We start from the raw sequence: 26,823 nt of genomic DNA, 5'->3' as shown, positions 1-26,823 counted from the left end.
AATGAGGAGACAAGATACTTTCAAAAGCTGGGAGGAGGGCGGAAAAACAAAGGGTCTGTGTCTGTCGGTAGGCTGCTTTTGCCGGGGATAGAACAGGAATGGAGTCTTAGAACTTTTAGTAAGTAATCTAGCTAGGTATGTGTTAGATTATGAATTCTTTAAATGGCTGAGAAAAGAACTGTGCTGAATAGAATGACTATTTCTGTCTGTGTGTCTTTTTTGTAACTTAAGGTTTTGCCTAGAGGGATTCTCTATGTTTTGAATCTAATTACCCTGTAAGGTATCTACCATCCTGATTTTACAGAGGTGATTCCTTTACTTCTATTTACTACTATTTCTATTAAAAGTCTTCTTGTAAAAAAACGGAATGCTTTTTCATTGTTCTCAGATCCAAGGGTTTGGGTCTGTGGTCACCTATGGAAATTGGTGAGGATTTTTACCAAACCTTTCCCAGGAAGTGGGGTGCAAGGGTTGGGAGGATTTTGGGGGGAAAGACATGTCCAAACTACGTTTCCCAGTAAACCCAGTTAGAGTTTGTTGGTGTCAGTGGATATTCCAAGGACAACGGATAAAATTAATTTGTACCTTGGGGAAGTTTTAACCTAAGCTGGTAAAAGTAAGCTTAGGAGGTTTTCATGCAGGTCCCCACATCTGTACCCTAGAGTTCAGAGTGGGGGAGGAACCTTGACAGGGCCCCATTGAGATGTGATGGCAAAGGGTAGTGCAAGTCTAATGAGGTATGTGTAAGTTGTACCTCAGAAGTAAATGAAAACTACAATGTTCTATGGTGTACAAATGCGCATATAGGGGGTTTGATTGCAATTTGATATCTGAACAGTAAACTGGCTGTGCATATCCTAGTGATGTCAGCAAAATACCAATAGGAAGATGTGTTGATAGCAGACCTAAGGTTGCTAGAGTAAGTTGCTCATTTGTCTTTGAAAAGTGCCTTTATGGTTCACTGCATTGGCTGATTGGACCATGCTGAATGTACTTGCTACCTATTATATTCTTGGACTCTCATTATGCTGTCACACCTGACTTTACACTTTGCCTTGTCTCTTTCACCAGCTCTGATTGTGTTCAGTCTGGCAACATCCCAAACATGCCCCCTTTCCTTCTACCCGCCCCCTCGCAGCCTCTCCACCATTATTTATTGCTGCAATACCTTTTACACTCTGAATTTAACCTCAGGTAGAGAGCAGAAGCTCTTAAGTAAAAGACTGATCATAAGAATGTCCTTAGTAACTATGAAAAAGAGAGGATAGGTGGGTGGAGAAAATAGTATATAGGAACAAAATTGCTTTTAGATAGACGTTTACAAAGTTTTTCCAAGTCAGATCTTGAGAGAGTGAAAATATTTGATGGCCTGTACTATATAAGCTGATGTAGTACATAAACACTGTCTTTATAGGGAACCAAACCAGTGCTGTGATCCTGCAAAGTGCTGAGAATCTCTTCAGAATTTCTGAGTGCCTCCTAAGAAGTGAGTTGAATGCACTCAGCATCTCTCAGAATTTACTCAGCATTGTCTCCAGGTTATCAAATATGTTCCAGTTGTGTTTTCCAGCTTTTGTAGGAGATTGTGTGTGTGTGTGTGTAAAGTGTACAAAATTTCATACATTAAAAGATCAGAAGGGACAGCTGTGATCCTCTAGTTTGGTTCATCAATGGCTATTAGCCCGGATAGGAAGGGATGATGTCCCTAGCCTCTGTTTATCAATTAATGTGGTGTCCCATCTCCAGCATAATATATCTAGCCAATTGTGTACCAAGAGAAAAAAATTCTTCCTGACCCCTGCAGATGATAGTCTGAAACCCTGAAGCATGAGATTTGATTTTAGTCATTGTCTTAATGCAGAGCTACAAGCATTATGAATATGTTGAAGGCAATGCAGGCAATGCCATTGTCCCCATCGCCATTCGTGGAAGGGGATGAACAGGAGGACTCATAAATTCACAGATTCCAAGGCTAGAAGGGACCAACCAGCCCAATTCCCCACCCACGTAGATAGGTCATATAATTTTGCTCAGTAAACTGCACAAAAGCATATATTTTAGAAAGATTTTGCCTTTAAAACGCCAAGTGATGGTGAGTCCACCACCTCCTCTGGCAAGCCGTTCCAGTGTTTGTTTACCCTAACTGCTAGGAAATTGTGACTTATTTCAACGTTGAATTTGTCCCCCTTCCAGCATTGGATCTTGTTATGCTTTTTGTCAGCAAGTCTGAAAAGCCACCCACTATATTTTCCATGTGTAAGTATCTACATACACAGTGATCAAATCACATCTCAACAGTCTCTTCAATAAATTGAGCTCCTTAATCCTCATATTTTAAAGCTTGTTCTCCAGCTCCTGGCCTGAATCATTTTTGTGGCCCTTCCTTTGAACTCTCCCCAGTATTACAACACCCCTCTTGAAGTGTAGACAGAAGAACTGGACACAGTGTTCTAGCAGCTATCTTACCAGTGCTGTTTACAGAGGCAAGATAATGTCCCTACTTCTACTTGATATTTCCCTTTTTATACATCCAAGGATCTCATTAGCCCTTTTAGCCACAGCATTGCACTGAAATCTCATGTTGAGGCGATTATTTATGATGACCCTGAAATCCTTCTCTGAATTAATGCTTTCCAATAGAGTCTCCCATCCAATAGGAATAACCTGCATTCTTGGTTCCCAGATGTATTAACCCACATTTGGCTCAATTAAAATGTATCTTTCTGGTTTCTGACCATTTAACCAGGTAATTCAGATCACTCTGTAACAGCAATTTATCCTCCTAATTATTTACTACCCCCACCAATCTTTGTGTCATCAGCAAACTGTACCAGCTAAGATTTTAAATCATTGTCTAGACTGTTGATAAAAATATTAAATAGAATTGGACTGACATCTGCTCCCTGTGGGACTCTGTTAGAATTTAGAATACCATTTAAAATACCCATTATCCATGACAATATCTATTACAATACCAAATAAACTGAATATAAATCACCAATTATTATAATTTAAAATTTATTAAATCCTAATTTTAATATAAAATAAAGCAAAAAGAATACATAAAATCAAAAATAAATAATGAAATAAAAATTAAAAAGTTGAAATCAAAATCAAACATTTTGATTGACCCAAAACAACTTTATTTAATTTGATTTTGTGGAAAATTTGAACATTTTATCTTTCGTTCCAATTCAGTACAATTGTTTTTTAAAATGTCAGTTTCCCGTTGAACAGAAATTCCAAGTTTTGACCCGCTTTATTTGCGGAAGTCAAGGATTCCTCACAATGAATGCCTCACTCGTTGAACACCGGGTACTCTAGTTCAAGCACTTCGACTGATCTAACTGTGGCAGTATGGCACAGAAAAAGATGGTCTCTCCGGACAACAGATCTCATAGCATTTGGGGACAGAATTTCGAAAAAGAAATTCAAAGAGTCCATACCTGGGGCCAGACTTTCACAAGAATTCGCTCCTATTTAGGCACCAAAATAAGAAGCCAGATTTTCAGAAGGGCTCAGCACACCGGATGAGTTCTTTTGAAAGTCTGGCCATAAGTTTCACTACTGGAGCTATTCAGAGCTGAAGTACTTTTGAAAATTTGGCTCCAGTTATGTGCACTGAGCACCTGAAAATCAGAATGTGGGGACTTTTTTGAAAACATTGTTCTTATATTTTTTTTGATGGGGTGCTCTTGGTATTTTTGTTGGGTTTTTTAAATTTTTTTATATATATGTTGCTATGTATTAATGTTAGAGAAGGCAGGGTCAAAGAAATGCATCTTGCACTTGGAGCAGAAAGAGAGGAGGCTTGTGATGGGTTTTAGTTCCTGGGGGAGTTCATTTCACAGTCCCGGATCAGACCCCAAGAAATCTCTGTCTCTTGCACAGAGCTTTACCTTATCGGAGAGAGTTCCACTGTGCCAGAGGAGTGTACTTGTTGATCATGATCTTCATCCTGGAGCTCTGGATGGGCTTTTAGACATTCTGGTTCCAGGTCATGGAGCACATTAAAGATTGTAACTAAGACCTTTAACTTGATAGTTACTAGGTTTACATAGTGATTATGCCTTCTGAAGGAATGAAGTGGCTGAGCTGCTATCAAGAATATGCAATTTTTCATAAAAAATGACCTATATCAGAGGACTTATAGGCTGCAAAGGTGATGGGGATGATCCTGATGTTTACAACCCTTATTTACTAAATCTAGCTGAAATGATAATTAAGAACAGAGTTATGTCTTCTTACATTGCTGTAAGAACATCTATATATATTCATAACTATAACTATATATGTATGATTATAATAATAGTAGTAATAATTTTTAAAGATTATGCACACATTTGCCAATTCTTTAGTAGCTTTCCTCCAAGCTCCAGCAACACTTGTATTGATTCAAAACATGTTTGTTTTAACTAGAGACTTTGTGTTATATTGAAAAAGATATTGATTTTCATATCTGGTTTATGAATTCAGTTTTTGTCTACTCTAGAGCTGAATATTCATACTAACCTCATCATTTGTAAGTGTAGTACACCCTATTATTGACATTTTGCAATCAAATATTTTAAGAGGAGTTTTCCAATAGCTGTCAGAACTGTTTTCTGTTTGGTCAGTTAAAATATTACATTAGTGCACTCCCGGTTGAGATCTTTAGCATAGCTGGTTGTGTGCTTTAAAATCAGTACCGTGGGTCTCTTGATCTTACTGAGTCTCTGTTAAAAACTCCAATTAAACTCTAGCACCCAAACATTTACTCACCGGCTGTTGAAACATATTTTCTTTGTTTTTGGTTTTTTCAATAACAGAGTAGAAGTGTTATGGAAACACTGCACAAATTGTAACAATTAGCCTTAGATCTAGTCAAAGAAGACAACGATAGCCGAGAAAATCTACCAGATGGTTCTTTTTAATAAATACATTAATGTCTTTTTTATTTTTCTCCAATGTTGTTGGTTAACATGATAACAGAAACTTTCAGACCATCAAACCAGTTTTCACAATCTGCTGTTAAGCTTGCATTTCACAGAAATAGTTCTGACAAGCACTAATAGATGAATGCTGGTGCAATAATGAAACAGTATAAGGCATATTTACACCATCCTTACATACAGAACACTGTACACACAAAAAAATCACAGATCTGGAACAAAGCAAATTCAATCCCCAAGACATTTTACGCTTATAGGCTTGGCATTAAACAAATATTTACCCAAGCAACAGACAAACCTCTTGTTCTTGTGTGATTTATTTGTAACATTGTGCTCATGCAAAATAGATATTTGCTTTATTGCATTAACATTGAAAGAGTATTGGGATTCGGTTCTGTAACCAGTTCCATCAAATTTAAAACCCTGTTTCTCTCCATCCATAGCAAGGTTGAGCCATTTTTACTGATGACATAAAGTGAGCAGTGATCTGATGATTGGGTTTTTTATCTAATGAGTTACAAAATAACAATGAATCCCAGATGATTATAGTGTGAAAACCAACTTTCTTGATCATGCACATTTTGTTTTACTAATATAAAATGGCTTAGACCAAATTAATCTTGTATTTCTTTAATTTTTTTTAAGAAACCATGTACTATCCAACATCCACTGTTCACAGAAAGAAATAAGCAGCGGGAATCACTCTGACTGCAGAGTGGACCATAAAGAGGACAGCAGTAGGATAGTGGCAACTTTAATAAACAGCAAATGCACCAGAGATACTTCATGAGAGAGGCAATTAACTATAACCCATATTTTTGTAAGAGTTCAGACTGCCATGGCCGTTTGCGCTCTGGAAAGTAATCTGGAATATGGATTTTTTTAAAATCTTGAATACATTTTTTCATTTCTTCTTCAACACTCAGCTTCTCACATACCTTCTTTTTAGAAAGATTTGTTTCTCTAGACTTGCTAATGAGAGTTTGAAAGAGTTCACTGTTCCTGCGTTTGTCTGGTGGTGGCATCCACTGCACTGGGGCCTTCTTTGATGGACGATCCAAAGTTAGAGTATTTGGCTGGTGTGCTGTTGGCTGTTGGGTGCTGGCAGCATTTTCTTGAGGAGTGCTAGCCTCTGAATGGCTGTCACAACTAGAAGTGGACAACTCATTGCAGGAAGTCCCACTTTCGCTTCCTTTGTCTGTGACTTTGTCATGCTTCCTTTCTTCGTGTTCTTGTTTGGGAGACACTGTTCTCTGAGGTGGTCCTAAAAAAAGGGGGGGAAAATTGTAAACATTAACTAGACAGCAGCTTAAACAGAATATTGGCCTCTGTTTTTACAGTTTTTAACACTATTTTGTGATGCACTTTTGTAAGCTATAGGTCAAATTCTTAGCTGGCATAAAATGGTGTGGCTTCATTTTATTTGCTTGCACTATATCATGTTATCCCAGCTGAGAGTCTGGACCTAGCTTTCTGTTCAATAGGAAGTTAACACAATAGTCTCCCTACTGAAATATATTTCTATGTCAAGAATAAATTCTTCTCCTGGATTCTTCTGAAGGCAATGAAATGTGCATAAATCCCTCCAGGCATGTTTAAATGAGCTATTTTGCCATTATACTCCAAATAGCTTATTATGGAAAACTAGATGGTTGGAGTATTAGGAGAATAATGCCATACAATTTGCAAAACTTGTCCTTTGCTTAAGTAAAAAAGGTCCTAGGGTTCCGGTTATGTTTTAGGAAACTCTGGGTTATTTTGTTCTAACAAATATCCACTAGTCATGTATTCTGTAGATTGCACCATTGCTCTGAAGCACCAGACTCAAAGTAATACTATTCTATAGGCAGCATCATATGTGCTACTAATGGAGAGTCTCGGGGCCTGATTCTTATCACACACGTGTTTAGTATTAGTGCATGTGAGGTCTACCACATCTACAACATCTCCCTTGGGTTGTTTACCAGAGAGGCAGAAGGGAAGTTTTGTAGGTCACAAGACTTCATAGTAGAGTTGGGTGAACATATTTTTTTGCATGGATATTTGCTCAGATTTAAAAAAAAAATTGAATTTGCTTTGCTTGTGTTCTTGCCCCCCTTTTGTGTTTGCTTTCCATGTATATTCTATCAAACAAATGTACTGACAGAAATGATTGATAAAACTATCTGTTTCAAGGCAATATTACAAAATATTCATGGAAAATGAACACTGGATTCCTAAATGTAATTACTTGTCCTGAAAACCTGATTCTAAGAGCTACACTCATCCAAACTGGAAACAGAAACAATCCCTTGGGCCCTATATGTTCAACCATAACTAACCAACACAGCTCAAATATGGAATTTCAGATAATGAATATTTCAATGAATTATCCACAATCTATAGACCAAGAATTATTAGCTGAAAATATTCTCTAAATAATTCTGAAAAAACAGCTGCTCACGGAAAATTCACAAACAGAAAAAACCAAACTATCTGAACAGGTTATGGAAGATTCTCTCAAGCTCTGTTTCCTACAATTAAAAAAAAAAAAAGTCAAGTTGGAAACACTAGAAGAATTGTGATATTACCACTTATTCATATTTTACTTTTCAGGAGACATTTATTTCTTTTAAATATTCATAGATCAGACTCAAAAGTAGGGTGAGTATATTCAAATCCAATATTTGGCTGCTTCCTCTCCAGATGCACTGGAGTTGGCTTGGAGATTCTCTCTGTTTAGTGTATACCCTCTCTGAGCTTCTATAATATAGCCTATTACATTTATTTCAAATGCTGCTTTTACTGTGTCTACAGTAGTGAAACTGGTAATGATCTTTCTCCTCCACTCACAGTTCTTTTATTCATACAGTATATCTCCGTTTTTTTTTCTGTTTGTTTATAAATAGATTTGCTTTTACAGGAGATTGTTATACTGCAGAGTTCTCATAAAAGTTGCAAGCATATGCATAGATCATTAAGACACTCCAGGTTATCTATGTTTATGAGCTATTAAAAGGGTGTTAGGAGCAGAAGAATCTTATTACCTCCACAGTACAGAAGTTACAGCTGAATATGACACACATGGAAAAATATACAGATGGAAATAAATATCATGATAATTTGAAAATAAAAAATATTCAACACATCACATGTGTCCTAGATACAGTAATGGAAAACCTATCAGGAAACAAATAATTCTGTTAAATACACAGATTAGACAAAGCGTTAGCTAGTAGAGCTGGTCGGACAACAATGATTTTTCCAGGTTTCAGAGTAGCAGCCGTGTTAGTCTGTATTCGCAAAAAGAAAAGGAGTACTTGTGGCACCTTAGAGACTAACCAGTTTATTTGAGCATGAGCTTTCGTGAGCTACAGCTCACTTCTGAGCTCACGAAAGCTCATGCTCAAATAAATTGGTTAGTCTCTAAGGTGCCACAAGTACTCCTTTTCTTTTAATGATTTTTCCAGCACTTTTTTTTTTTTTACAAAAAATGAAACACTTCTAATAAATACTTGGCATTTTTGTCAAAAAAAAAACAAAAACAAAAACAAATATCAAACTCTGATATGTTTTTTAACCAAAAAACATGTTGGTTAAAACTGGAAGAAAGCTGAGTTTTGATTTTTTCAATGATAACCTGAATGTTTTCAATGAAAATGTTTTTGTGGAAAATTGTTTTGTCAAAAAGCCATTTTTCATCAAAAAAAAGTTTTGACAACAGCTGAGGATCTGCTCCCAAAAGTTCATCAATTTTTTAAAGAAATTTATGTGCTGAAAGTGTTAGGGTGAAAACCTGGCCCCATTGAAGTCAATGGCAAAACACCAATTGACTTGAATGGGGCCAGGGTTTTCACCCTGATCTTTCTATAGTGGAAACATTATATGGCTCTAAATCTAATTTATACTAAGACTCCTTTACACTATTCTGAGACAAAAGGGATCTTAAAGTGGGTATGAATGTTATTAGGGCCCTTTCACTCTGTCAGGGCAATGTAAAGGAGCCTTAGCATAAAGGAAAATCGGGACCATAAATCATTACCCTTCTGGTAATTCAAAAATGTGAAACAGATTTTGCATTTTTAAAAATAATCTTTGGGTGAAACCATGTTAAAAACATTCAGCCCAAAAGGAAAATCTCTGAGAAAGTTTGAATATGTGAAAAGAGGGGGTTATAGAAAAAGCCCAACTGTGACCTTCGTGTTTGCTCTGAGTCAAAAGCTGTAATAGTAAAGTGCTTAAGGAATCATTGTAGAGAAACTAAAGGAAATGGTGAGAATCAAAAATATCATGAGGATTATGAAAATGGTCAAAGGCAAAATATGTCCCTTGATTTATTCCATTAGGTTTTATTATATTCAAATGATAAAAGGACAAAATGATTTTTCCATAATAATTATAGTTCTATATTACTGTACTCAGCGCAGGGGAGAGGGATCTCACTTGCCTAACATCAACGAAACCTTTGGTAGTGGTAGTCAGCTCTTCTTATTATGTGCAGAAGTGTTCAGATGTTCAGGAATGTTTATTTGTTGCTTGTACATATGGACAGTTCAAAACGAGGAGTATGTATGTGATTGCACACTTGATGAAGCCTTTTATTTTAATTTCTTTACCTGCCTTGGTATGATAAAAAGACTCACAATGTTGCTGCAGTGGGCACAATTCCTTCAGGGGAAATTACCCTTTAATAGTGTTAAGCTCAATGGTGTGTGAATGGTTATGTGGTATTTGAAGTGAATGAATCAATTTATCTTTAAGATTAGGACCACATGCCTGTGAACGATAAGTGCTTTGTATCAAAAGAAATTTAAAAGAAAAACTTGTGTCATATTTACTCCATCTGGTGTTAACCTGGAATCAAGACAGTCTTTACAATATCTTTTACCTAAACATCTTTTTTAAAAGGTAAGATGACATGGGTGATAAGGACTCCTTGAGGAAAGTCATCTGGGTGGAGATGTTCATTCATTCATTTCCAATTACCGCCATGTACCTCTTGATTTATACATAGTAATCCTGTCTAGATATATAAAGAGGGGAATTTATTTGGTATGAGATAGGACATATAATGAACACCATTATCCAATCTAATCTTTTCTTCAGGATATCACACATGCATATTTTTTTGGATGTATTGCTTTTCCAAGAGTGTTTTTTATTAGATATAGCATTACCTACAGGGGAAAACACTGAGTGAAACTGTTTTACTGGCAAGTCACCATCTTCCAGGGAAATCAACAAGTAGTCCAAAAACTGTCTAGTTTTTATGTCTTCTTAGTAATATGTCTGTAACTTTTAAAAAAAAATATTATGCCTATTGTGAAAAATGCCATTTCCTGGCAAGTAGGTTACACAAGGCAAGCATAAAAATAAGGGAAAATTGCAGCACTGCACATCCAACCAAAGAGAAAGGAAATACATTGAAGATGATTTACTGGGAAGATGCAGACAGCCAAAACATTGACATGGTATCTCCTCCCAAAGTGGTTTCCTACACACCCCAGAGGGTTGGGAGAATACTATGTTGGAAGATACAAGAAGAAAGGAAATGAGAGTGGGAAAAATGTAAAAATAAACCCACTTAATATAGAAACATTGAAAGACAAGTCAGGAAGAATCAGCATCCACCAATGTCTATCTACTACAAGCACAAGAAGTGCATTGAATTCAGCACACTTGGATCCTAATTGACAACCCTAGTTTAGTGCTGTAGAGCAGTGTTTCCCAATGTGTGCGTCACAACCCCTGGGGGGCTCAAAAAAGGCAGTCGTGGAGGGTAAGGTTCTGAGACATTAAACATTTTATTACAAACTAAGCAAAGAAAACCTTGCTCCCCTACTCTCTGCATGCCCTTACTCTTGAAGGTTAAGTATTCCCTGTCTAATTCTCAAAACACCTATACAATAAATTAGATACGCTTATTGTCATCATAGACACAAATTTTATTCTTAGTTTTCTAGTAAACAGAAAGCGGTTGCAAAATTTTTGACTTCGAGAAAGAAGTCACCAACCTGAAAAAGACAGAGGACAGCAGCATCTCTCCCCAGACCCTTAGGGGAAATTCTTTTCCCATATCAAATTTGATGATAAGGTTAATCATGTATATGCAAGTAGAGCTGGTTGAGAATTTTCGATTAAATGTGTTTTCATCAGAGAATGCTGGTCTGTCAAAACTGAAACTTTCACAGAAACATTTCTGGTTCCACAAAAATTCCATCCAGAAAGTTTCCCAGGTCCAGGATAGAATAAGGAGACCCACGCCATCATAGCTCTTGCTGAACTGGAGCAGTGACTTGAACCTGGATGTTCCATGTCCAAGTGAGCTCGATAACCACTATGCTATAAAGTCCGTCTCTCTTTCTCTGAACCAATGAATATTTCATTATTTATCCAAAGTGAGATAGCTTCAACGAGAGAGATTGAGAGAAAGATGTGGGAGGCCCAGATTCAAGTCCCTGCTCTGAATCACCACCAAGGTGAATGCCCTAAACACAAGGCTATTGGCTATTCTGGAATGGGTCTCTCTCTTTCTCACTCTCACACACCTGTTTTTTTCCCACAAAAAATGTCAAAAGGTCTTGTTTCCATTCTGCTTCGTAACAAAAACAAATTCCCAAACCTCAACAATGGCTGTGGAACAGAATTCTCATTTTCCAGCCAACCCTACATGGAAACAAGAATCACCACAGTCAAGGATCTAATCACATTTACACCCCAAGTTACTTCTGATTTCAGTAGGAGCTTCCAGTTACTCAGCACATGTGAAAATCAATCCACTTACGAAGATGCTTAAATATGAATTTAAGACATCCATGTCTGAGAATCTTGGTCCTAATATTTTGTTTTAAGAAATCTTTATTCAGAACTTGTATTATTTTTTTTCCTGCTTTATTGTTAAAGGTCCTATTGTAATTTGTTCTGACCGTATAATCACCACTCTACAGTACACAAAAATCAACACCGTCCTTATTGTACCCTTTTCCCTATTTTTTTAAATATAATTTCAAACAATTTTTATTTGTTAATTTTTTTCAGTTCCCATGCTGTTTTCTCACATTTTTCTTTGTTAGCTATTATTTTACAAGCCCTAGAAAAAATGCCTAATCTTCACCGCCCACTCTTCCATTTTTCATAATTTTCTTTCCTACAAACATGTGTAACAAAATTATGTTAATAAGAATTTGCATCATATGTCAAAACATGCTAACAGAGACTTGGCAGCACACCAAGCATGGGCTCTGGTATTAGAAAATGGCTCACATTAGAGAAATCATGCCCTAGATAACGCTGATCTTGGCAGTCTGTATATAGTGTTACATTGTACTAATGACAGTATTGTGGGCAATATGGAAAATGCAAAACAATGGGAAATGCACTCTTGAATCAAATTCCTGCAGTACATTCAGTTATTGAGAACTAATATAGAATTAAATCAACTGGAAGAAATAGAGGCCAGAGTGAATTATCTTCAGGATTCAAGAACTAGTAAGAGGGCTATAATTCACAAAATACCCATCTTAGATTTGTGTAGTTCTGTACCCAGAATACAGGTCCCCTGGATATTGGCAATTTGTCAATCTGCAAGGATCCTGTCATAGAGTCAGAAATTTCTGCTGAGAGCTTTTAGTGTTTTACTAACTACTGAATGGGGACAGTCAAGTGCTGCGATTCTTTAGAACTTCCATGTCACTAGCTTGAAATACAATTCAAACCAATTATTTCAACACTGGTGGTGCTATCCATTTCTTGTTTTATCATTAAGGTCTTATATATAAAAAATAAAGAAACAGAATATGAAACCAATGGGGCATTACATCCTAAAATACACAAACATGTGCCAATAACAACATGTGCCAATAACTATAGGTCCAAATTGCTAGATCTGCTTTATAGATTGTTCAGCACACATCCACTCTGGGTAAACAATTTCTTTCTCTTGATTAATTTTGTAAAAACAAAACCAAAAAAAACCCACCCAATTTTTATGATGTACATTTTGAATAAAAAAGGATTATGTTAAAATATGTAAAGTTACTGCCTTTAAATGACAGAGAACAATTACTGCAAGCAGAAAGGATGTATTGTACATACAGTCAGTGTGCAAATAGTATTCTATCCTCAGATAAAAAAGCACATGTGTTAAGTTCCAAATTGTGTCAATCTAATGTATACACAACCCCAAAAGACTAAGGCCTGATTCACTATTGTGCTGTTCCAGTTTTACACCTCTATATCTCCTTTGAAATCAGTGGAGTTACACAGGCACTAACCTGCAGTAACACAGTGACAAATCAGGCCTGAAATATTTAACAGAAAGACACACCCGTTTGCAGAAGAAGGGAAGAAGCTGAAAGATTTGCAGTAACATAGAATTAACAGAATGTAAGGAAAAGGGATTATGGATCACCATTAAAAGTCAATAGTCATCGAGCTACTCCACAACGATATTTGAGATATCACAATATTTCCTTGTAGTTATATATACTTGTTACATGGTACCTGAAGGTGACCTAGGCACACAGGTCCAGTACAAGGCCTCTGCACCAAATAAATCCCACTTAAGGAATAAAAATAGGGCCTAGATGGGACTTATTATTACTATTTGTATTTCCATAGTGCCTAGGATCCCTAGTCTTTGACCAAGACCCCATTGTGCTAGGTGCTGTACAAACACAGAACAAAAAGATGTTCCCTGCCCCAAAGAGTGTATAAACTAAGTATAAGACAGAAGACCATAGATGGATTCAGATCAATAGATGGAAGAGTACAAGGAAACAAGGAGACAATACTGATCAGCGTGGTACGCAGTGACATCAGCATACCAGGGGCCGAATCGTTGTCAGTTTTTTTGCAGGCATCACAACAGAAACTGAGAGTTTGAAGGAGGATAATGAGGTAGTTTTGCAGATGTTTACAAGAAACTCTTCCCACCTGTGAAGGGCAGCATGGGAGAAAGTATAAATGCGCTTACTGGAAAATCTAACAAATGAGCGCTGGAGAAAGGTATCATGGGCCAATCAGAGGCAAGAGTTGAGTTGATATATCTATAGCAAATGAGAGATGATATGTAGGGTGGCAATAGGCTATGAAAGGCCTTGAAAGTGAAGACAAGTAGCTTGTGTTTGATGTGATAGAAAAGGGGGAGCCAGAGGAAGGATGCAGGAAGTGAAACCAGATATTATAGGGATAACAGAAACATGGTGGAATAGTAGTCATGACTGGACTACAGGTATTGAAGGGTATGTGCTGTTTAGGAAAGACCGAAATAAAGGCAAAGGTGGTGGAGTAGCACTGTATATCAATGATGAGATAGAATGTAAAGAAATAAGAAGCGATGAAATGGATATGACTGAGTCCGTCTGGGCAAAAATTACATTGGGGAAGAAAACTATTAGAGCCTCCCCTGGGATAGTGCTTGGGGTGTGCTATAGACCGCCAGGATCTAATTTGGATACGGATAGAGCCCTTTTTAATGTTTTTAATAAAGTAAATACTAATGGAAACTGTGTGATCATGGGAGACTTTAACTTCCCAGATATAGCCTGGAAGATGAGTGCTAGTAATAATAATAGGGCTCAGATTTTCCTAGATGCGATAGCTGATGGATTCCTTCAGCAAGTAATTGCTGAACCGACTAGAGGGTATGCCATTTTAGATTTGGTTTTGGTGAGTAGTGAGGACCTCATAGAAGAAATGGTTGTAGGGGATAATCTTGGCTCAAGTGATCATGAGCTAATTCAGTTCAAACTGAACGGAAAGATTAATAAAAATAAATCTACAGCTAGGGTTTTTGATTTCAAAAGGGCTGACTTTCAAAAATTAAGGAAATTAGTTAGGGAAGTGGATTGGACTGAAGAATTTATGGCTCTAAAGGTAGAAGAGGCCTGGGATTAGAATCATAGAATCATAGAATCATAGAATATCAGGGTTGGAAGGGACCCCAGAAGGTCATCTAGTCCAACCCCCTGCTCAAAGCAGGACCAATTCCCAGTTAAATCATCCCAGCCAGGGCTTTGTCAAGCCTGACCTTAAAAACCTCTAAGGAAGGAGATTCTACCACCTCCCTAGGTAACGCATTCCAGTGTTTCACCACCCTCTTAGTGAAAAAGTTTTTCCTAATATCCAATCTAAACCTCCCCCACTGCAACTTGAGACCATTACTCCTCGTTCGTTTGATTATTTTAAATCAAAGCTGCAGAAGCTATCGGAAGCCTGCATCCCAAGTAAGGGGAAAAAATTCATAGGCAGGAATTGTAGACCAAGCTGGATGAGAGGTGATTAAGAAAAAGCAGAAAGCATATAGGGAGTGGAAGAAGGGAGGGTTCAGCAAGGAAAGCTACCTTATTGAGGTCAGAACATGTAGGGATAAAGTGAGACAGGCTAAAAGTCAAGTAGAGTTGGACCTTGCAAAGGGAATTAAAACCAATAGTAAAAGGTTCTATAGTCATATAAATAAGAAGAAAACAAAGAAAGAAGAAATGGGACCGCTAAACACTGAGGATGGAGTGGAGGTCAAGTATAATCTAGGCATGGCCCAATATCTAAACAAATACTTTGCCTCAGTCTTTAATAAGACTAAAGAGGATCTTACGGATAATGGTAGCATGACAAATGGGAATGAGGATATGGAGGTAGACATTACCATATTTGAGGTAGAAGTGAAACTCAAACAGCTTAATGGGACTAAATCGGGGGCCCAGATAATCTTCATCCAAGAATATTAAAGGAATTGGCACCCGAAATTGCAAGCCCATTAGCAAGAATTTTTAATGAATCTGTAAACTCAGGGGTTGTACCGTATGATTGGAAAATTGCTAACATAGTTCCTATTTTTAAGAAAGGGAAAAAAAGTGATCAGGGTAATTATAGGCCTGTTAGTTTGACATCTGTAGTATGCAAGGTCTTGGAAAAAATTTTGAAGGAGAAGGTAGTTAAGGACATTGAAGTCAATGGTAAATGGGACAAAATACAACATGGTTTTACAAAAGGTAGATCGTGCCAAACCAACCTGATCTTCTTCTTTGAGAAAGTAACAGATTTTTTAGACAAAGGAAACACAGTGGATCTAATTTACCTAGATTTTAGTAAGGCATTTGATACCGTGCCACATGGGGAATTAGTAGTTAAATTGTATAAGATGGGGATCAATAGGAAAATTGAAAGGTGGATAAGGAATTGGTTAAAGGGGAGTCTACAACGGGTCCTACTGAAAGGTGAACTGTCAGGCTGGAGGGAGGTTACCAGTGGAGTTCCACAAGGATCGGTTTTGGGACCAATCTTATTTAATCTTTTTATTACTGACCTTGGCACAAAAAGTGGAAATGTGCTAATAAAGTTTGCGGATGATACAAAACTGGGAGGTATTGCCTATTTAGAGAAGGACAGAGATACCCTACAGGAGGATCTGGATGACCTTGTAAACTGGAGTAATAGTAATAGAATGAAATTTAATAGTGAGAAGTGTAAGGTCATGCATTTAGGGATTAATAACAAGAATTTTAGTTATAAGCTAGGGACGCATCAATTAGAAGTAACGGAGGAGGAAAAGGACCTTGGAGTATTGGTTGATCATAGGATGACTATGAGCCGCCAATGTGATATGGCTGTGAAAAAAGGTAATGCGGTCTTGGGATGCATCAGGAGAGGTATTTCCAGTAGGGATAAGGAGGTTTTAGTACAGTTATACAAGGCACTGGTGAGACCTCACCTGGAATACTGTGTGCAGTTCTGGTCTCCCATGTTTAAGAAGGATGAATGCAAATTGGAACAGGTACAGAGAAGGGCTACACTAGGATGATCCGAGGAATGGAAAACTTGTCTTATGAAAGGAGATTTCGGGAGCTTGGCTTGTTTAGCCTAACTAAAAGAAGGTTGAGGGGGGATATGATTGCTCTCTATAAATATATCAGAGGGATAAATACCAGAGAGGGAGAGGAATTATGTAAGCTCAGTACCAATGTGGACACAAGAACAAATGGATATAAACTAGGAAATTTAGACTTGAAATTAGACGAAGGTTTTTAACCATCAGAGAAGTGAAGTTTTGGAATAGCCTTCCAAGGGAAGCAGTGGGGGCAAAAGATCTATCTGGCTTTAAGATTAAACTTGATAAGTTTATGGAGGAGATGGTATGATGGGATAACATGGTTTTGGTAATTAAATATTCATGGTAAATAGGCCCAATGGCCTGTGATGGGCTATTAGATGGGGTGAGATCCGAGTTACCCAGGAAAGAATTTTCTGTAGTATCTGGCTGATGAATCTTGCCCATATGCTCAGGGTTTAGCTGATCACCATATTTGGGGTCAGGAAGGAATTTTCCTCCAGGGCAGATTGGAAGAGGCCCTGGAGGTTTTTCGCCTTCCTCTGTAGCATGGGGCATGGGTCACTTGCTGGAGGATTCTCTGCTCCTTGAAGTCTTTAAACTACGATTTGAGGACTTCAATAGCACAGATATAGGTGTGAGGAGTTTTTTTTGTAAGAATGGAGGGTGAGATTCTGTGGCCTGCGTTGTGCAGGAGGTCAGACTAGATGATCATAATGGTCCCTTCTGACCTAAATATCTATGAATCTATGCAAAGAGTTGGGTGACATGGTAAAAATGATGGGCTAGGTTAGAGAATGCAGTAGCATTCTGAATGGACATGAGTGTAGCATGTTACAGTAATCCAGATGTGAGTTGAGAGCCTCAACAAGAGTAGTAGCTATGTGGATGGATAGGAAAGGCTGTATCTTCAATGTTATGCATACAGAATCACCATGATTTAGATTAAAGCCTCAATGTGAGGGCCTAGACAGAGATCCAAGTCAAAGATGATGCCCAGGTAATGGCCCTGAGTGACAGGCAAGATGATGTTATTCTCCACAGTGATCAAGAATGGAAGTAGCATGGAGGGCTTAGAGTGGGAGTGGGGAGAAGAAGAGCTTTGTTGTAGTCATGTTGAATATGAGCTGATAGCTAGACATCCACAAGGAGATGTCAGATAGAGGCTGAGATTTTAGTTTTGACAAAAGGAGACAGGTCTGGAGAAATGAGGTAGATCTGTGAGTCACCAGCATAGAAGTGGTAAGTGGAATTTGTATTTGGGGATGAGATTACCTGGAGATAAGGTGTCAAGTGAGAAGAGAAAGGGATCAAGAAAATATCCCACGGAGAACTAGTCGGGGATGAGGAGGTTCCTTCAAAGGACATGCTGAAGGAGTGATTAAAGAGGTAGGAGAAGAACCAGGAGAAGACAGAGTCATGGGAGCCAAGGAAGGACAAGATTTTAATACTAACATGGTCAACAGCATCATAGGTGTCTGATAGGTCATGGAGAATGAGGATGGAGCACTTCTTCTGAACTTTAGCGAGGAAGAGGTCATTAGAGACTTTGATGAGAATGGTTTCAGTGCAGTGCAAGGGGCAGAAGCTGGACTGGAGAGGGTCTAGGATGGCACTGGAGGAGAGGACCTCAACAGTGATTAGAAACAATGCGTTCAATGAGCTTAGAAGAGGTGGGGTGACAGTTGGAGAGACAAGTGGCATCAAGGTTGGTTTTCTTTAAGACAGGAGAGACTAAAGTATGCTTGTATTCTAAGGGACTAGCAGGCTTCACTTGGGGCCAGCAGGCCTAGTGGTTACGCTGCATCGAAACAGTCTCTCCAAACCTTGAGATGACTCTGCTGGGCAGTCCAAGGGCGTGGCTGCCAAGCCACAGTTTGTTGCCTCTCCCAGTCCTCCAGGATCTCTCAGGAAGCCAGGGAAGAGGGAAGGATGCAGGACCCAGGCTCTCCCTCTCCACCAGGTCCCAGCCCAGAGCCCAAGAGGAGAGATGTGAGGGGTGGCTCAGTCCCTTCTGGCTGCCACTCCAGATCAGTCTGCCTTGGGCCATTTCCTACTTTCCCTGTTTCCCTTCAATTTGGGGTATGGCCCCAGCCTTCTGCTTCCACAGTCTCGGTAGTTCAGTGCATCAGCTTGGGAGAGGAGGTTTGCTTCCTAGCTCACCCTCTTAGCCAAGGGGGAAGAGGGATCCCTTTCAAGCCTTACTCACAGTCCCAGTCCTTCCCTTCTAGATTGCTCTGCCTCAGTGGCTGCAGCCTGTCTTTCTTCTTGCAGCCAGTGTCTCCTTCATGCTCCCCCCATGTCGCACTACAAGAGCTCCCTTTTAAGCATGTCCTTCGGGGGATCATGCCCATAGCTTCTTCACCCAATACCATTCTACCACTCTTTTCACCTGAGTGTAGGGTCTGTAAACCCCATCACAGAAGGGAAAGGGGCAGGGGGCAGGAACAAAGAGAGAGAGATTAAAGAGAAGAGTATGGTAGGGGATGAGAATAGTTGCTAGGGCAATCAGGAGATGGGATAGGATGCTGTCATTGGGCAAGTGGAGGGGTTACAAGACAGCAGATGAGAAACTTCTACGTCTGTGACAGAGGAGGAAAAGGAAAGGACTTAAGTGGTGCATTCTGTTTTTTATTTATATTTTTTTATTAATGTTTCCAAATACAACAAATTTACCAAAATACTGGTCCCTTATAATACACAAAGTAAAGAAGGTTAGGATAAGGGAGGGGAGGGGAAGCAACATAGCTATCTTTAGGGTCTGTGTTAATCATAAACCTTTAAAAAGTCATCCCAAATTGACCTGAATTTTCCACCAGTCATTCGTTAGTTGCGAGATCAGCCATATCCCCAAGCCAGGTTTCAATATTTAGTGGGGACTGACTTTTCCATTTTCGCAGGATTAATTTTTTAGTAACCAAACTTGCATGTTGGAACCACACTGCCTTGTTACCAGGAAATACCCAGGTATTGGGAATATACCCAAGAATGAAACTTAAGGGGGAAAGCTCCAGCTTGGCATCCAAATATCAAATTGGTCCTTTGACCCAGTTAAGTGGTGCCTTCTGCACGGGGGTGAGTTTCACCCTCAGATATCACTGTCTAGAAAATATGGGTAAATACTAATCCTTTAATGGTGTACAGTCATGGGGCCAAATGTTCTACTTTGTCAATTTAATTCTCAAAGAGCCAGAATTCATTATTCTCCTATTTTAAAACTTTTAGTAATCCAATTCGGGAGCAGAGGCAATACATGTGATTTAATTGTCCAATGACATACGACAAAAAGTTAAAGTTGAATAATTTGCACACAACTGTGGCTGAAATTATGTTAATCTAAACTATGTGGTGAATACTTGTGACAAAAATAGAAATCAAGATCAGCTCTGGTAAAAATTATTATAAACCATGGTATTTTTGTTAAAACAAAACAGATTGTTTTCTAAAGCAAATAGCCATATGTGACAAAGTCAGGCCGGATGGCTGCAAGAGGGTATGGGAAGGCAGATATGTTAGCCCTAGAATGTTAAAGGCCCTCTTCCCTATAAGCTGAGAAGGGGTTACCTCAGGTCAATTAGGAACTGGATCCAGTTAAGGGCTGCCTGAGACCTTTTAAAACCAGGAGTAAGAGAGAGACAAGCTAATGGCAGCAGGGAAGTAAGCTTCTCCAGGAAGGGAGGCTGCTTCCCGCATAGGGGAAGCAGACAAGCCTGAGTGCCTGCTAGGTGGAAGGTCTGACACTCCCGGGCAGGGTACAGGGAGACACCCAGCCCCAGCGAGGAGGCAGGAGAAGGTATCACCCTTTGTTCTTGTCTTTATGAGACTATTGCCCTTTTGTCTGGTGGATAATCACCCTGTAGGCCTACCCAGGAATTATGGCCAAAGGAGAACAGAAGGGAGGAGGACAAATGCTGCCAGAGTGGTGTGGGGCTGATCTACCCAAGGCCCGCCATCGCCAGAGGGGAAAGTGCTTGGTCCAGCGAGACGAAAGAGGTGCCTTGCCACACATGGTACAATTTGTATGAATTTATTTTCAATCCTTCCTGAAGAATCATTTTTAAAACGTAAAAGAATAATAAAAATTCTGGATGGGATTCTTGCAAACTGAATGTAAAGAACTACCAGATCAGAGTGATAGTATTTTTAAAGAAAGTTGAATCTTTCACATATTCAAATTACCCCAGGCACTGGGGCTTTAAGAGAAACACCAAATATTGTAAAAGTCACAACAAACTGTTGTGTTGACAATACTGAGATAAAGACCAATGGTATCTATATAATTTAGCTATACAAAAAGTAGGAATAAAGTAAACAAAAAATTCTACAAGAAAGTAGAATGTGAAAATTGCAGAGAAGTGCTCCATATTTATTTATAAAATTTTGCATTAGTTCTACAAACTGGAGAAACACCTAGTTCTGAGGACTATTTCAATGGGGCAAAGCATGGCATAGAGTAGATATTATTCTTTTCATTATAAGATTCCATTAGTGTTGAACAACAATATTGAAGAATTACGGAGAAGAGGAAACAACCCTGAAAAAAAGATCAGTTTGGAAACAGAAAAGATACTGTTTAAGAAAAACGTTTACATTAAAATCTCATATCTGCTAAATAAACTGCAACAATTTTCTCTCACCATAGTTAACCTCCCTCCCAGTGAAAACAGATTTGCAGGTTATTGCTATAATTCTAATAGTTCCATCTGAATTTGTCCAAAGGCACAGTCAGTAATTGTTTATACTACAGTTTCATTAAGTCAGAACTAATTTACTTTGTCTAATTTTCTTTCCCCACTTGGACCGCCATAAAGGAGGATTGGCCAGCAAGTGAAACAATTACTTGGGAATACTGACACAGAGAAAAACGCAATGCTGCAATAGAACCACTCAATGCATATTCGTAAGTAGCCATTTACATTGTATACAAGCTCATTCACTACTCTACTCACTTCACCAGTTAGGATTTTCATTCCATTTCAACAGTGATAGGTTTCTTAAGCTGTAGTTGTGTAACAGGATAAAAAGAATACAAAATATAAACAAAAACAATAGAGAAGTTTGATTTGGTATTAAAACAGATGTTTCGTCTCTCTTGTAATAGTCATAAACTTTGCAACATTTACTATTTTGAAATCTCATCCATAACCCAAGAAGTGGTAGTGTTTTTTTTCTACAGTAACACAAGGAGGGCTAGTTTTAAATACCTTCCATTATTTTTAACCTTCCATCTAACTAGAGCACACAAGCCGAAGCCTGCTCCTAGCTGCAGCAGGCAGTTTTCCGTCAAGCCACACTCAACACCCTTACATAACTAACGCAGCTTCTCCATGCATAGACAGGGCTATATCATGGGTGTAGAAGCTGCATCCCCACCAGCAGATGTGCGTAGGTACAAACAATGATACACAACAGTATTATGCAGAGTGCTGAGGTAGGTAGAAATGGATGGGTGGAATCCCTAGGTCGCGATGTTAGGTGGATGCACTGAGGAATGGCCCCTACGCTTCATTTTAGGAGGTCCAGTGTGTGTTCCCTCCAGTGGCTATCCCTGGACCCACTTGCTGATTTGAAAGAATGGGTGAAACCGCAAACCTTAAGAATTTGTCTAGAACCTCAGTCACTTACACAAGCACAGATTTCTGGCTGTACTCTATGCAGTGGTATAGAAAGGAGAGGGGTATCCACATGCCCTCTCTTGCTCTCCTTTGCCCACCCATTCAGAGGAACCCCTGTAGAATCATTGCATCTGACGCTCCTCAAACTTACATTTGATGTAGATCAGGAGTAACTCTACTGAACTTAATGGACTTATTAGAGTTGCCACCTCTGAGGCACAGAAAAACCAGCCAGTCTGTGAATGGGGCCAGGTCCCTGGGCTGGGGAGAACCATTGGGAGGAGCTCAGATCTTTGAAAATTATATAGATTTGGAGGGATTTAGGGATGGGCTAGGGACTCACTTCCCCATTAGCTGGTGTCTGTCCCAGCACACTGCATGCATGCAGAGTGGGACCGGGTGCTGGTCAGAAGGCCACGGCATGCTCCCAGCCATGATGTGCAGCTGGAAGATAAGATTGCTGTATAAAAATGCAGTACATTATTTCTTCTGACCGGCAACTGTCATGGCACTAAAAAAAAAATCAGCCAGGCTGCTCAAAAACTGGTCAGCAGATATCATGTAACAAAACTGTTTGGGTCTGACCAGCTGAGAAAAGTAAGGATAGTCAGAACAGAGACTAAAATTCTGTCAATCAGATGTAACAGAAAGGATTAATGATGATTAATATATCAGAATCCTTGTTTCTAATAGTTCCCTTCCATTTGAGTTGGACTCTGCAGACATTATTTTCACAACTCCTTTCATTTGGTTTTCTTTAGCCTTAAAGTAAGTGTAGTGGCCTCCCCCTGAGCCTTATGGGGAGGGGTGACACCACTCCCCTTGGTGGACAGAGCCGAACCAGCTATGGCCCCCCCAAACACTGGAAGCAGAGAGGCAAGACAGGAAGTTTAAAAGCCGGGCCCTACAGCTAAGTTGTATGAGAGCCAGGGAAGGGCGCAGACATCCCTCGCCCACTGCCAAGCTCTGCGCCAGAGACCAAGCTCCACACCGCCAAAGACCCAGAGGAGATGTCAGAACTGCCATCTGACCAATACTCAGAGGAGCTACTGGGACTGCCGCTGGCCATGTACCCTGGGGAGATGGAGGAACCCCAGAAGACAGAGGTATAGTCAGAAGGGGTAGTAGGAAGTAGCCCAGGGACACCAGACATTAGTCCGGTTGGATCCCCGCTGACCCAGTGATGGAACCTTCTGCCACTGACAGGGCCCTGGGCTGGGACCTGGTGGAGTAGGGTGGGCCCGAGTTCCCCTATCCCCTGCTGTCACCTCTAGTGCCCGGGTTGGCAGCCTACCCACCTTAGGCTCGATGGCTTGCATTTGCTTATTGCTCTGCCCTGCCCAGAGGGCCAGAACCCTTAGGCCTTGTCTACACTACAGAGTTTTGTCAACAAAAGTCAGCTTTAAATCACCTCGACGAGAGGCATACAGCTTTTTGCTGCAAAGTTACATTGACAAAGTGTCCATATAGACACTGCATTTGGTTATGTCACTGTAAATGGCCTCCAGGAGATGCCCCACAGTGACCAGCCTCACCGCTTTGGTAGCGGTCAGAACTCCACTGCCCTACACCCAGGTACACAGGCTTCTGGCCCTCCCTCTTCAAAGGCCTGGGAGTTTTTAAAATTCCACTTCCTGTTTGCTCAGCATGGACAGCTCACATTTCCCAGCTGGTCTTGGCGACTCCACATAGCAAACGCTCTCCCACTTGGAGCACACCTGAGCTGTTGGATCTGCTGGCACTGTGGGGAGAGGAGGCTGTGCAGTCCCAGCTCCACTCCAGCCGCAAGAACTTCGATACCTATGGTCAGATTTCTTGTGGCATGTTGGATAAGGGCTATGAATGAAACACATCTCAGTACCATGAGAAGATAAAGGAGCTGAAGCAGGCATATCAGAAGGCAAGGGAGTCAGCTCATCACTTTGATGCTGCGCCGAAGACCTTTTGCTTCCATAAGGAGCTGGACGCCATCCCCGGTGGCGACCCTATCTCCACCATCAAGAGTACCATGGACACTTTGGTGGGGCTGGAGACAGCGGACAGCAGACTCAACCCCGAGGATGAAATCATGGATGAGGAAGTCGAGTCAGAGGACAAGGGGATCTTTTTGAGTGGATGCTGCTTGGTTATACAAGGTAGAGCTGTCCTTTGGTTTGTATATTCTAGAAAAGGGTGAAGGGATAGAAATGTACAAGTCTAGCTATGTTTGTGTGTGCTTCACATTCTCCTGTGCAGCTAAGCAGTGTGATGGAACAGTGTGTTAATGCACAATGAGATTTTACGGGAATCTTCTAGAGAGATCTCTATGCAACTTTCCTGGAGGTACTCATCAATCCTGTGCTGAAGGTTCCTTGGCAGAGCTGGTTTGTTCCCTCCCCTGTTGCAGAAACTTTCCAATGCCAATTGACAATCACTTGTGCAGGGACCAAAGCAGCACACAAGGGACTGGGTCTGAAGCCTCACACATGCAGGAGATGCACTTTTGCATCCTTGCTTACCCTCAGGAGTGAGATATTGGCTTCAGTGACCCTGTCTGTGGAAAATGGTGGCAGAATTTACAATATTGTCCCTACTCGCCTGCAGTCACCCCCTTAAAAAAACACCAAGACCCTTTTCCCCATCTTGAGCACCCTCCCATCCTCCCAGGCCGAACTCACCATGTTTAGGGCATTTGCCGAGCTGTGTGCTTGCCAAGGGACAGTGAGAAACTGATTTGTATTTTAAAAAGAGTGCATTTTATTATAATTATTTGATGCTGTGCATGCACTAACAATCATGCTTCTGTTTATTGTTTCTTTTGCTTCTGCAGATACGGCCTTCAGGGGATCCCCATACACACTGGCCGAGCACCTCCACCAGAAAGGAAGCAACCAAGAAAGAGCCAGGAAGACATGATTCAAGAGGTGCTCCAATGATCAGAGGCCAAAAACCAGAATGCAGGGCATGAGCAAAGACTTTAAAAGAAAATGATAAAATAAACAGGCAGGACAGAAAGGAGAGCCAGGAAGGAATCTTAATGGGCCTGGAGCAGATGGAGGAGCAAATGGAAATGTTGAAGTTCCTAAGCATGCTGCAGGCAGAATTAATGTGTGCTCAGCCTCCTACCTGCAGCTGATACAGAACTGCTTTCTATGCCCTCCCCAAACTCCTCCCACACATTCCTTGCAATTTCCCAGTCAGTGTTGGTACCCTGTTCACTCCACCTCTCTGGACAGTTTTCAAAAAGATAGCTGGACTTACACACAGATATAAGAGCCTACACTGCCCTTCATTGTTATCCTCCTTTTCCAACAAGCCTTTTGTGTGTTTTCTTAATTGGTATTTAATAAAAACATAATCTCTAAAAGATAACCAATCTTGATTGGTCTCCTACACACAGTGGTTGCTGCTAGAATTAATACACAGTGGCAGTTTGATCATTTGCTGAATACAAATCATGGTCAAGAAGCAATCATCAAAATTTTCATGCAAGAAAGCAAGTTAACAAACCATGACAAAATGCTGTATAAAAAGACACATTAGTGGAACTCATTGCCAAAATGGTACCTTAAAGCCTCCCTGATTCAAATAGTGTCCGCATTGTGCCCCTCCAGTTCCCCTGGTATCTGGTTGCTCAAAATCAGCTGCCAGTCGATTTGCCTCCACGCCAAGAGAAACTTTTCATCGTTAGACTCACAAATATTATGAAGTGCACAGCAGGCTGCTATGACCATGGAAATATTTTCCTCATTTAGGTCTAACCTGTCATAAAGGCAGTGCCAACATGCTTTTAATCTGCCAAAGGCACATTCTATGGTCATTCTGCACCTGCTCAGTCTTTTGGTGAAGCGTTCCTTACTGCTGTCCACATTTCCTGTGTAAGGCTTCATGAGTCGTGGGAGTAAGGGGTACACTGGGCCTCCCAAGATCACTATGGGCAGTTCAACATCCCCCATTGGAATCTTCTGGTCTGGAAAGAAAGTCCCTGCTTGCAGCTTTCTGTACAGGTACGCGTCTTCAGGAGCACTGGCGTCATGCACTTTCCTGGACCACCCCATGCTGATGTCAGTAAAATGGTCACAGTGATCCACAAGCGCCTGCAATACTATTGAGAAGTACCCTTTTCTATTGATGTACTGTGGGGCCAAAATAGGGATATGCATGCCATCTATCACCCCACCACAGTTAGTGAATCGCATTGCCACAAAGCCATCCACTATTTCATGCACATTGTCAAGAGTCACAGTCCTTCATATCAGGATGCGATTAATGGCCCTTCACACTTGCATTAACATAGCCCCAGTGGTGGACTTCCCGACTCCAAACTGATTCGTGACTGATTGGTAGCAGTCTGGAGTTGCCAGCTTCCACACAGTGATTGCCACATGATTCTCCACCAAGAGGGTAGCTCTCATTTTGGTGTCCTTGCACCACAGTACTGGGGTGAGGTGGGTTTCCCAGGAAGGTGGGTTTCTGCATCCGAAAGTTCAGC

General features: G+C 40.2%; 1 protein-coding gene across 2 annotated transcripts in view; it reads right to left on the bottom strand.

Moving 5' to 3' along the window:
• Positions 1 to 4,934: 4,934 nt before the first annotated feature.
• Positions 4,935 to 26,823, bottom strand: part of KCTD8 (potassium channel tetramerization domain containing 8) — a 173,179-nt gene continuing 151,290 nt past the window's right edge. Inside the window, exon 2 of one of the 2 annotated variants that reach the window (XM_084626946.1) lies at positions 4,935 to 6,195. In XM_084626946.1, the coding sequence (XP_084483072.1) occupies positions 5,735 to 6,195 (461 nt within the window). In that variant the 3' untranslated portion in view covers positions 4,935 to 5,734. The remainder of the gene's footprint in view (positions 6,196 to 26,823) is intronic. The other variant, XM_084626947.1, reaches the window with a different exon arrangement.

This window comes from Lepidochelys olivacea (assembly GCF_965140295.1).
Source record: "Lepidochelys olivacea isolate rLepOli2 genome assembly, chromosome: 4".
NCBI classification, from domain to species: domain Eukaryota; kingdom Metazoa; phylum Chordata; order Testudines; family Cheloniidae; genus Lepidochelys; species Lepidochelys olivacea.
This window is presented reverse-complemented; position numbering and strand designations above follow the sequence as displayed.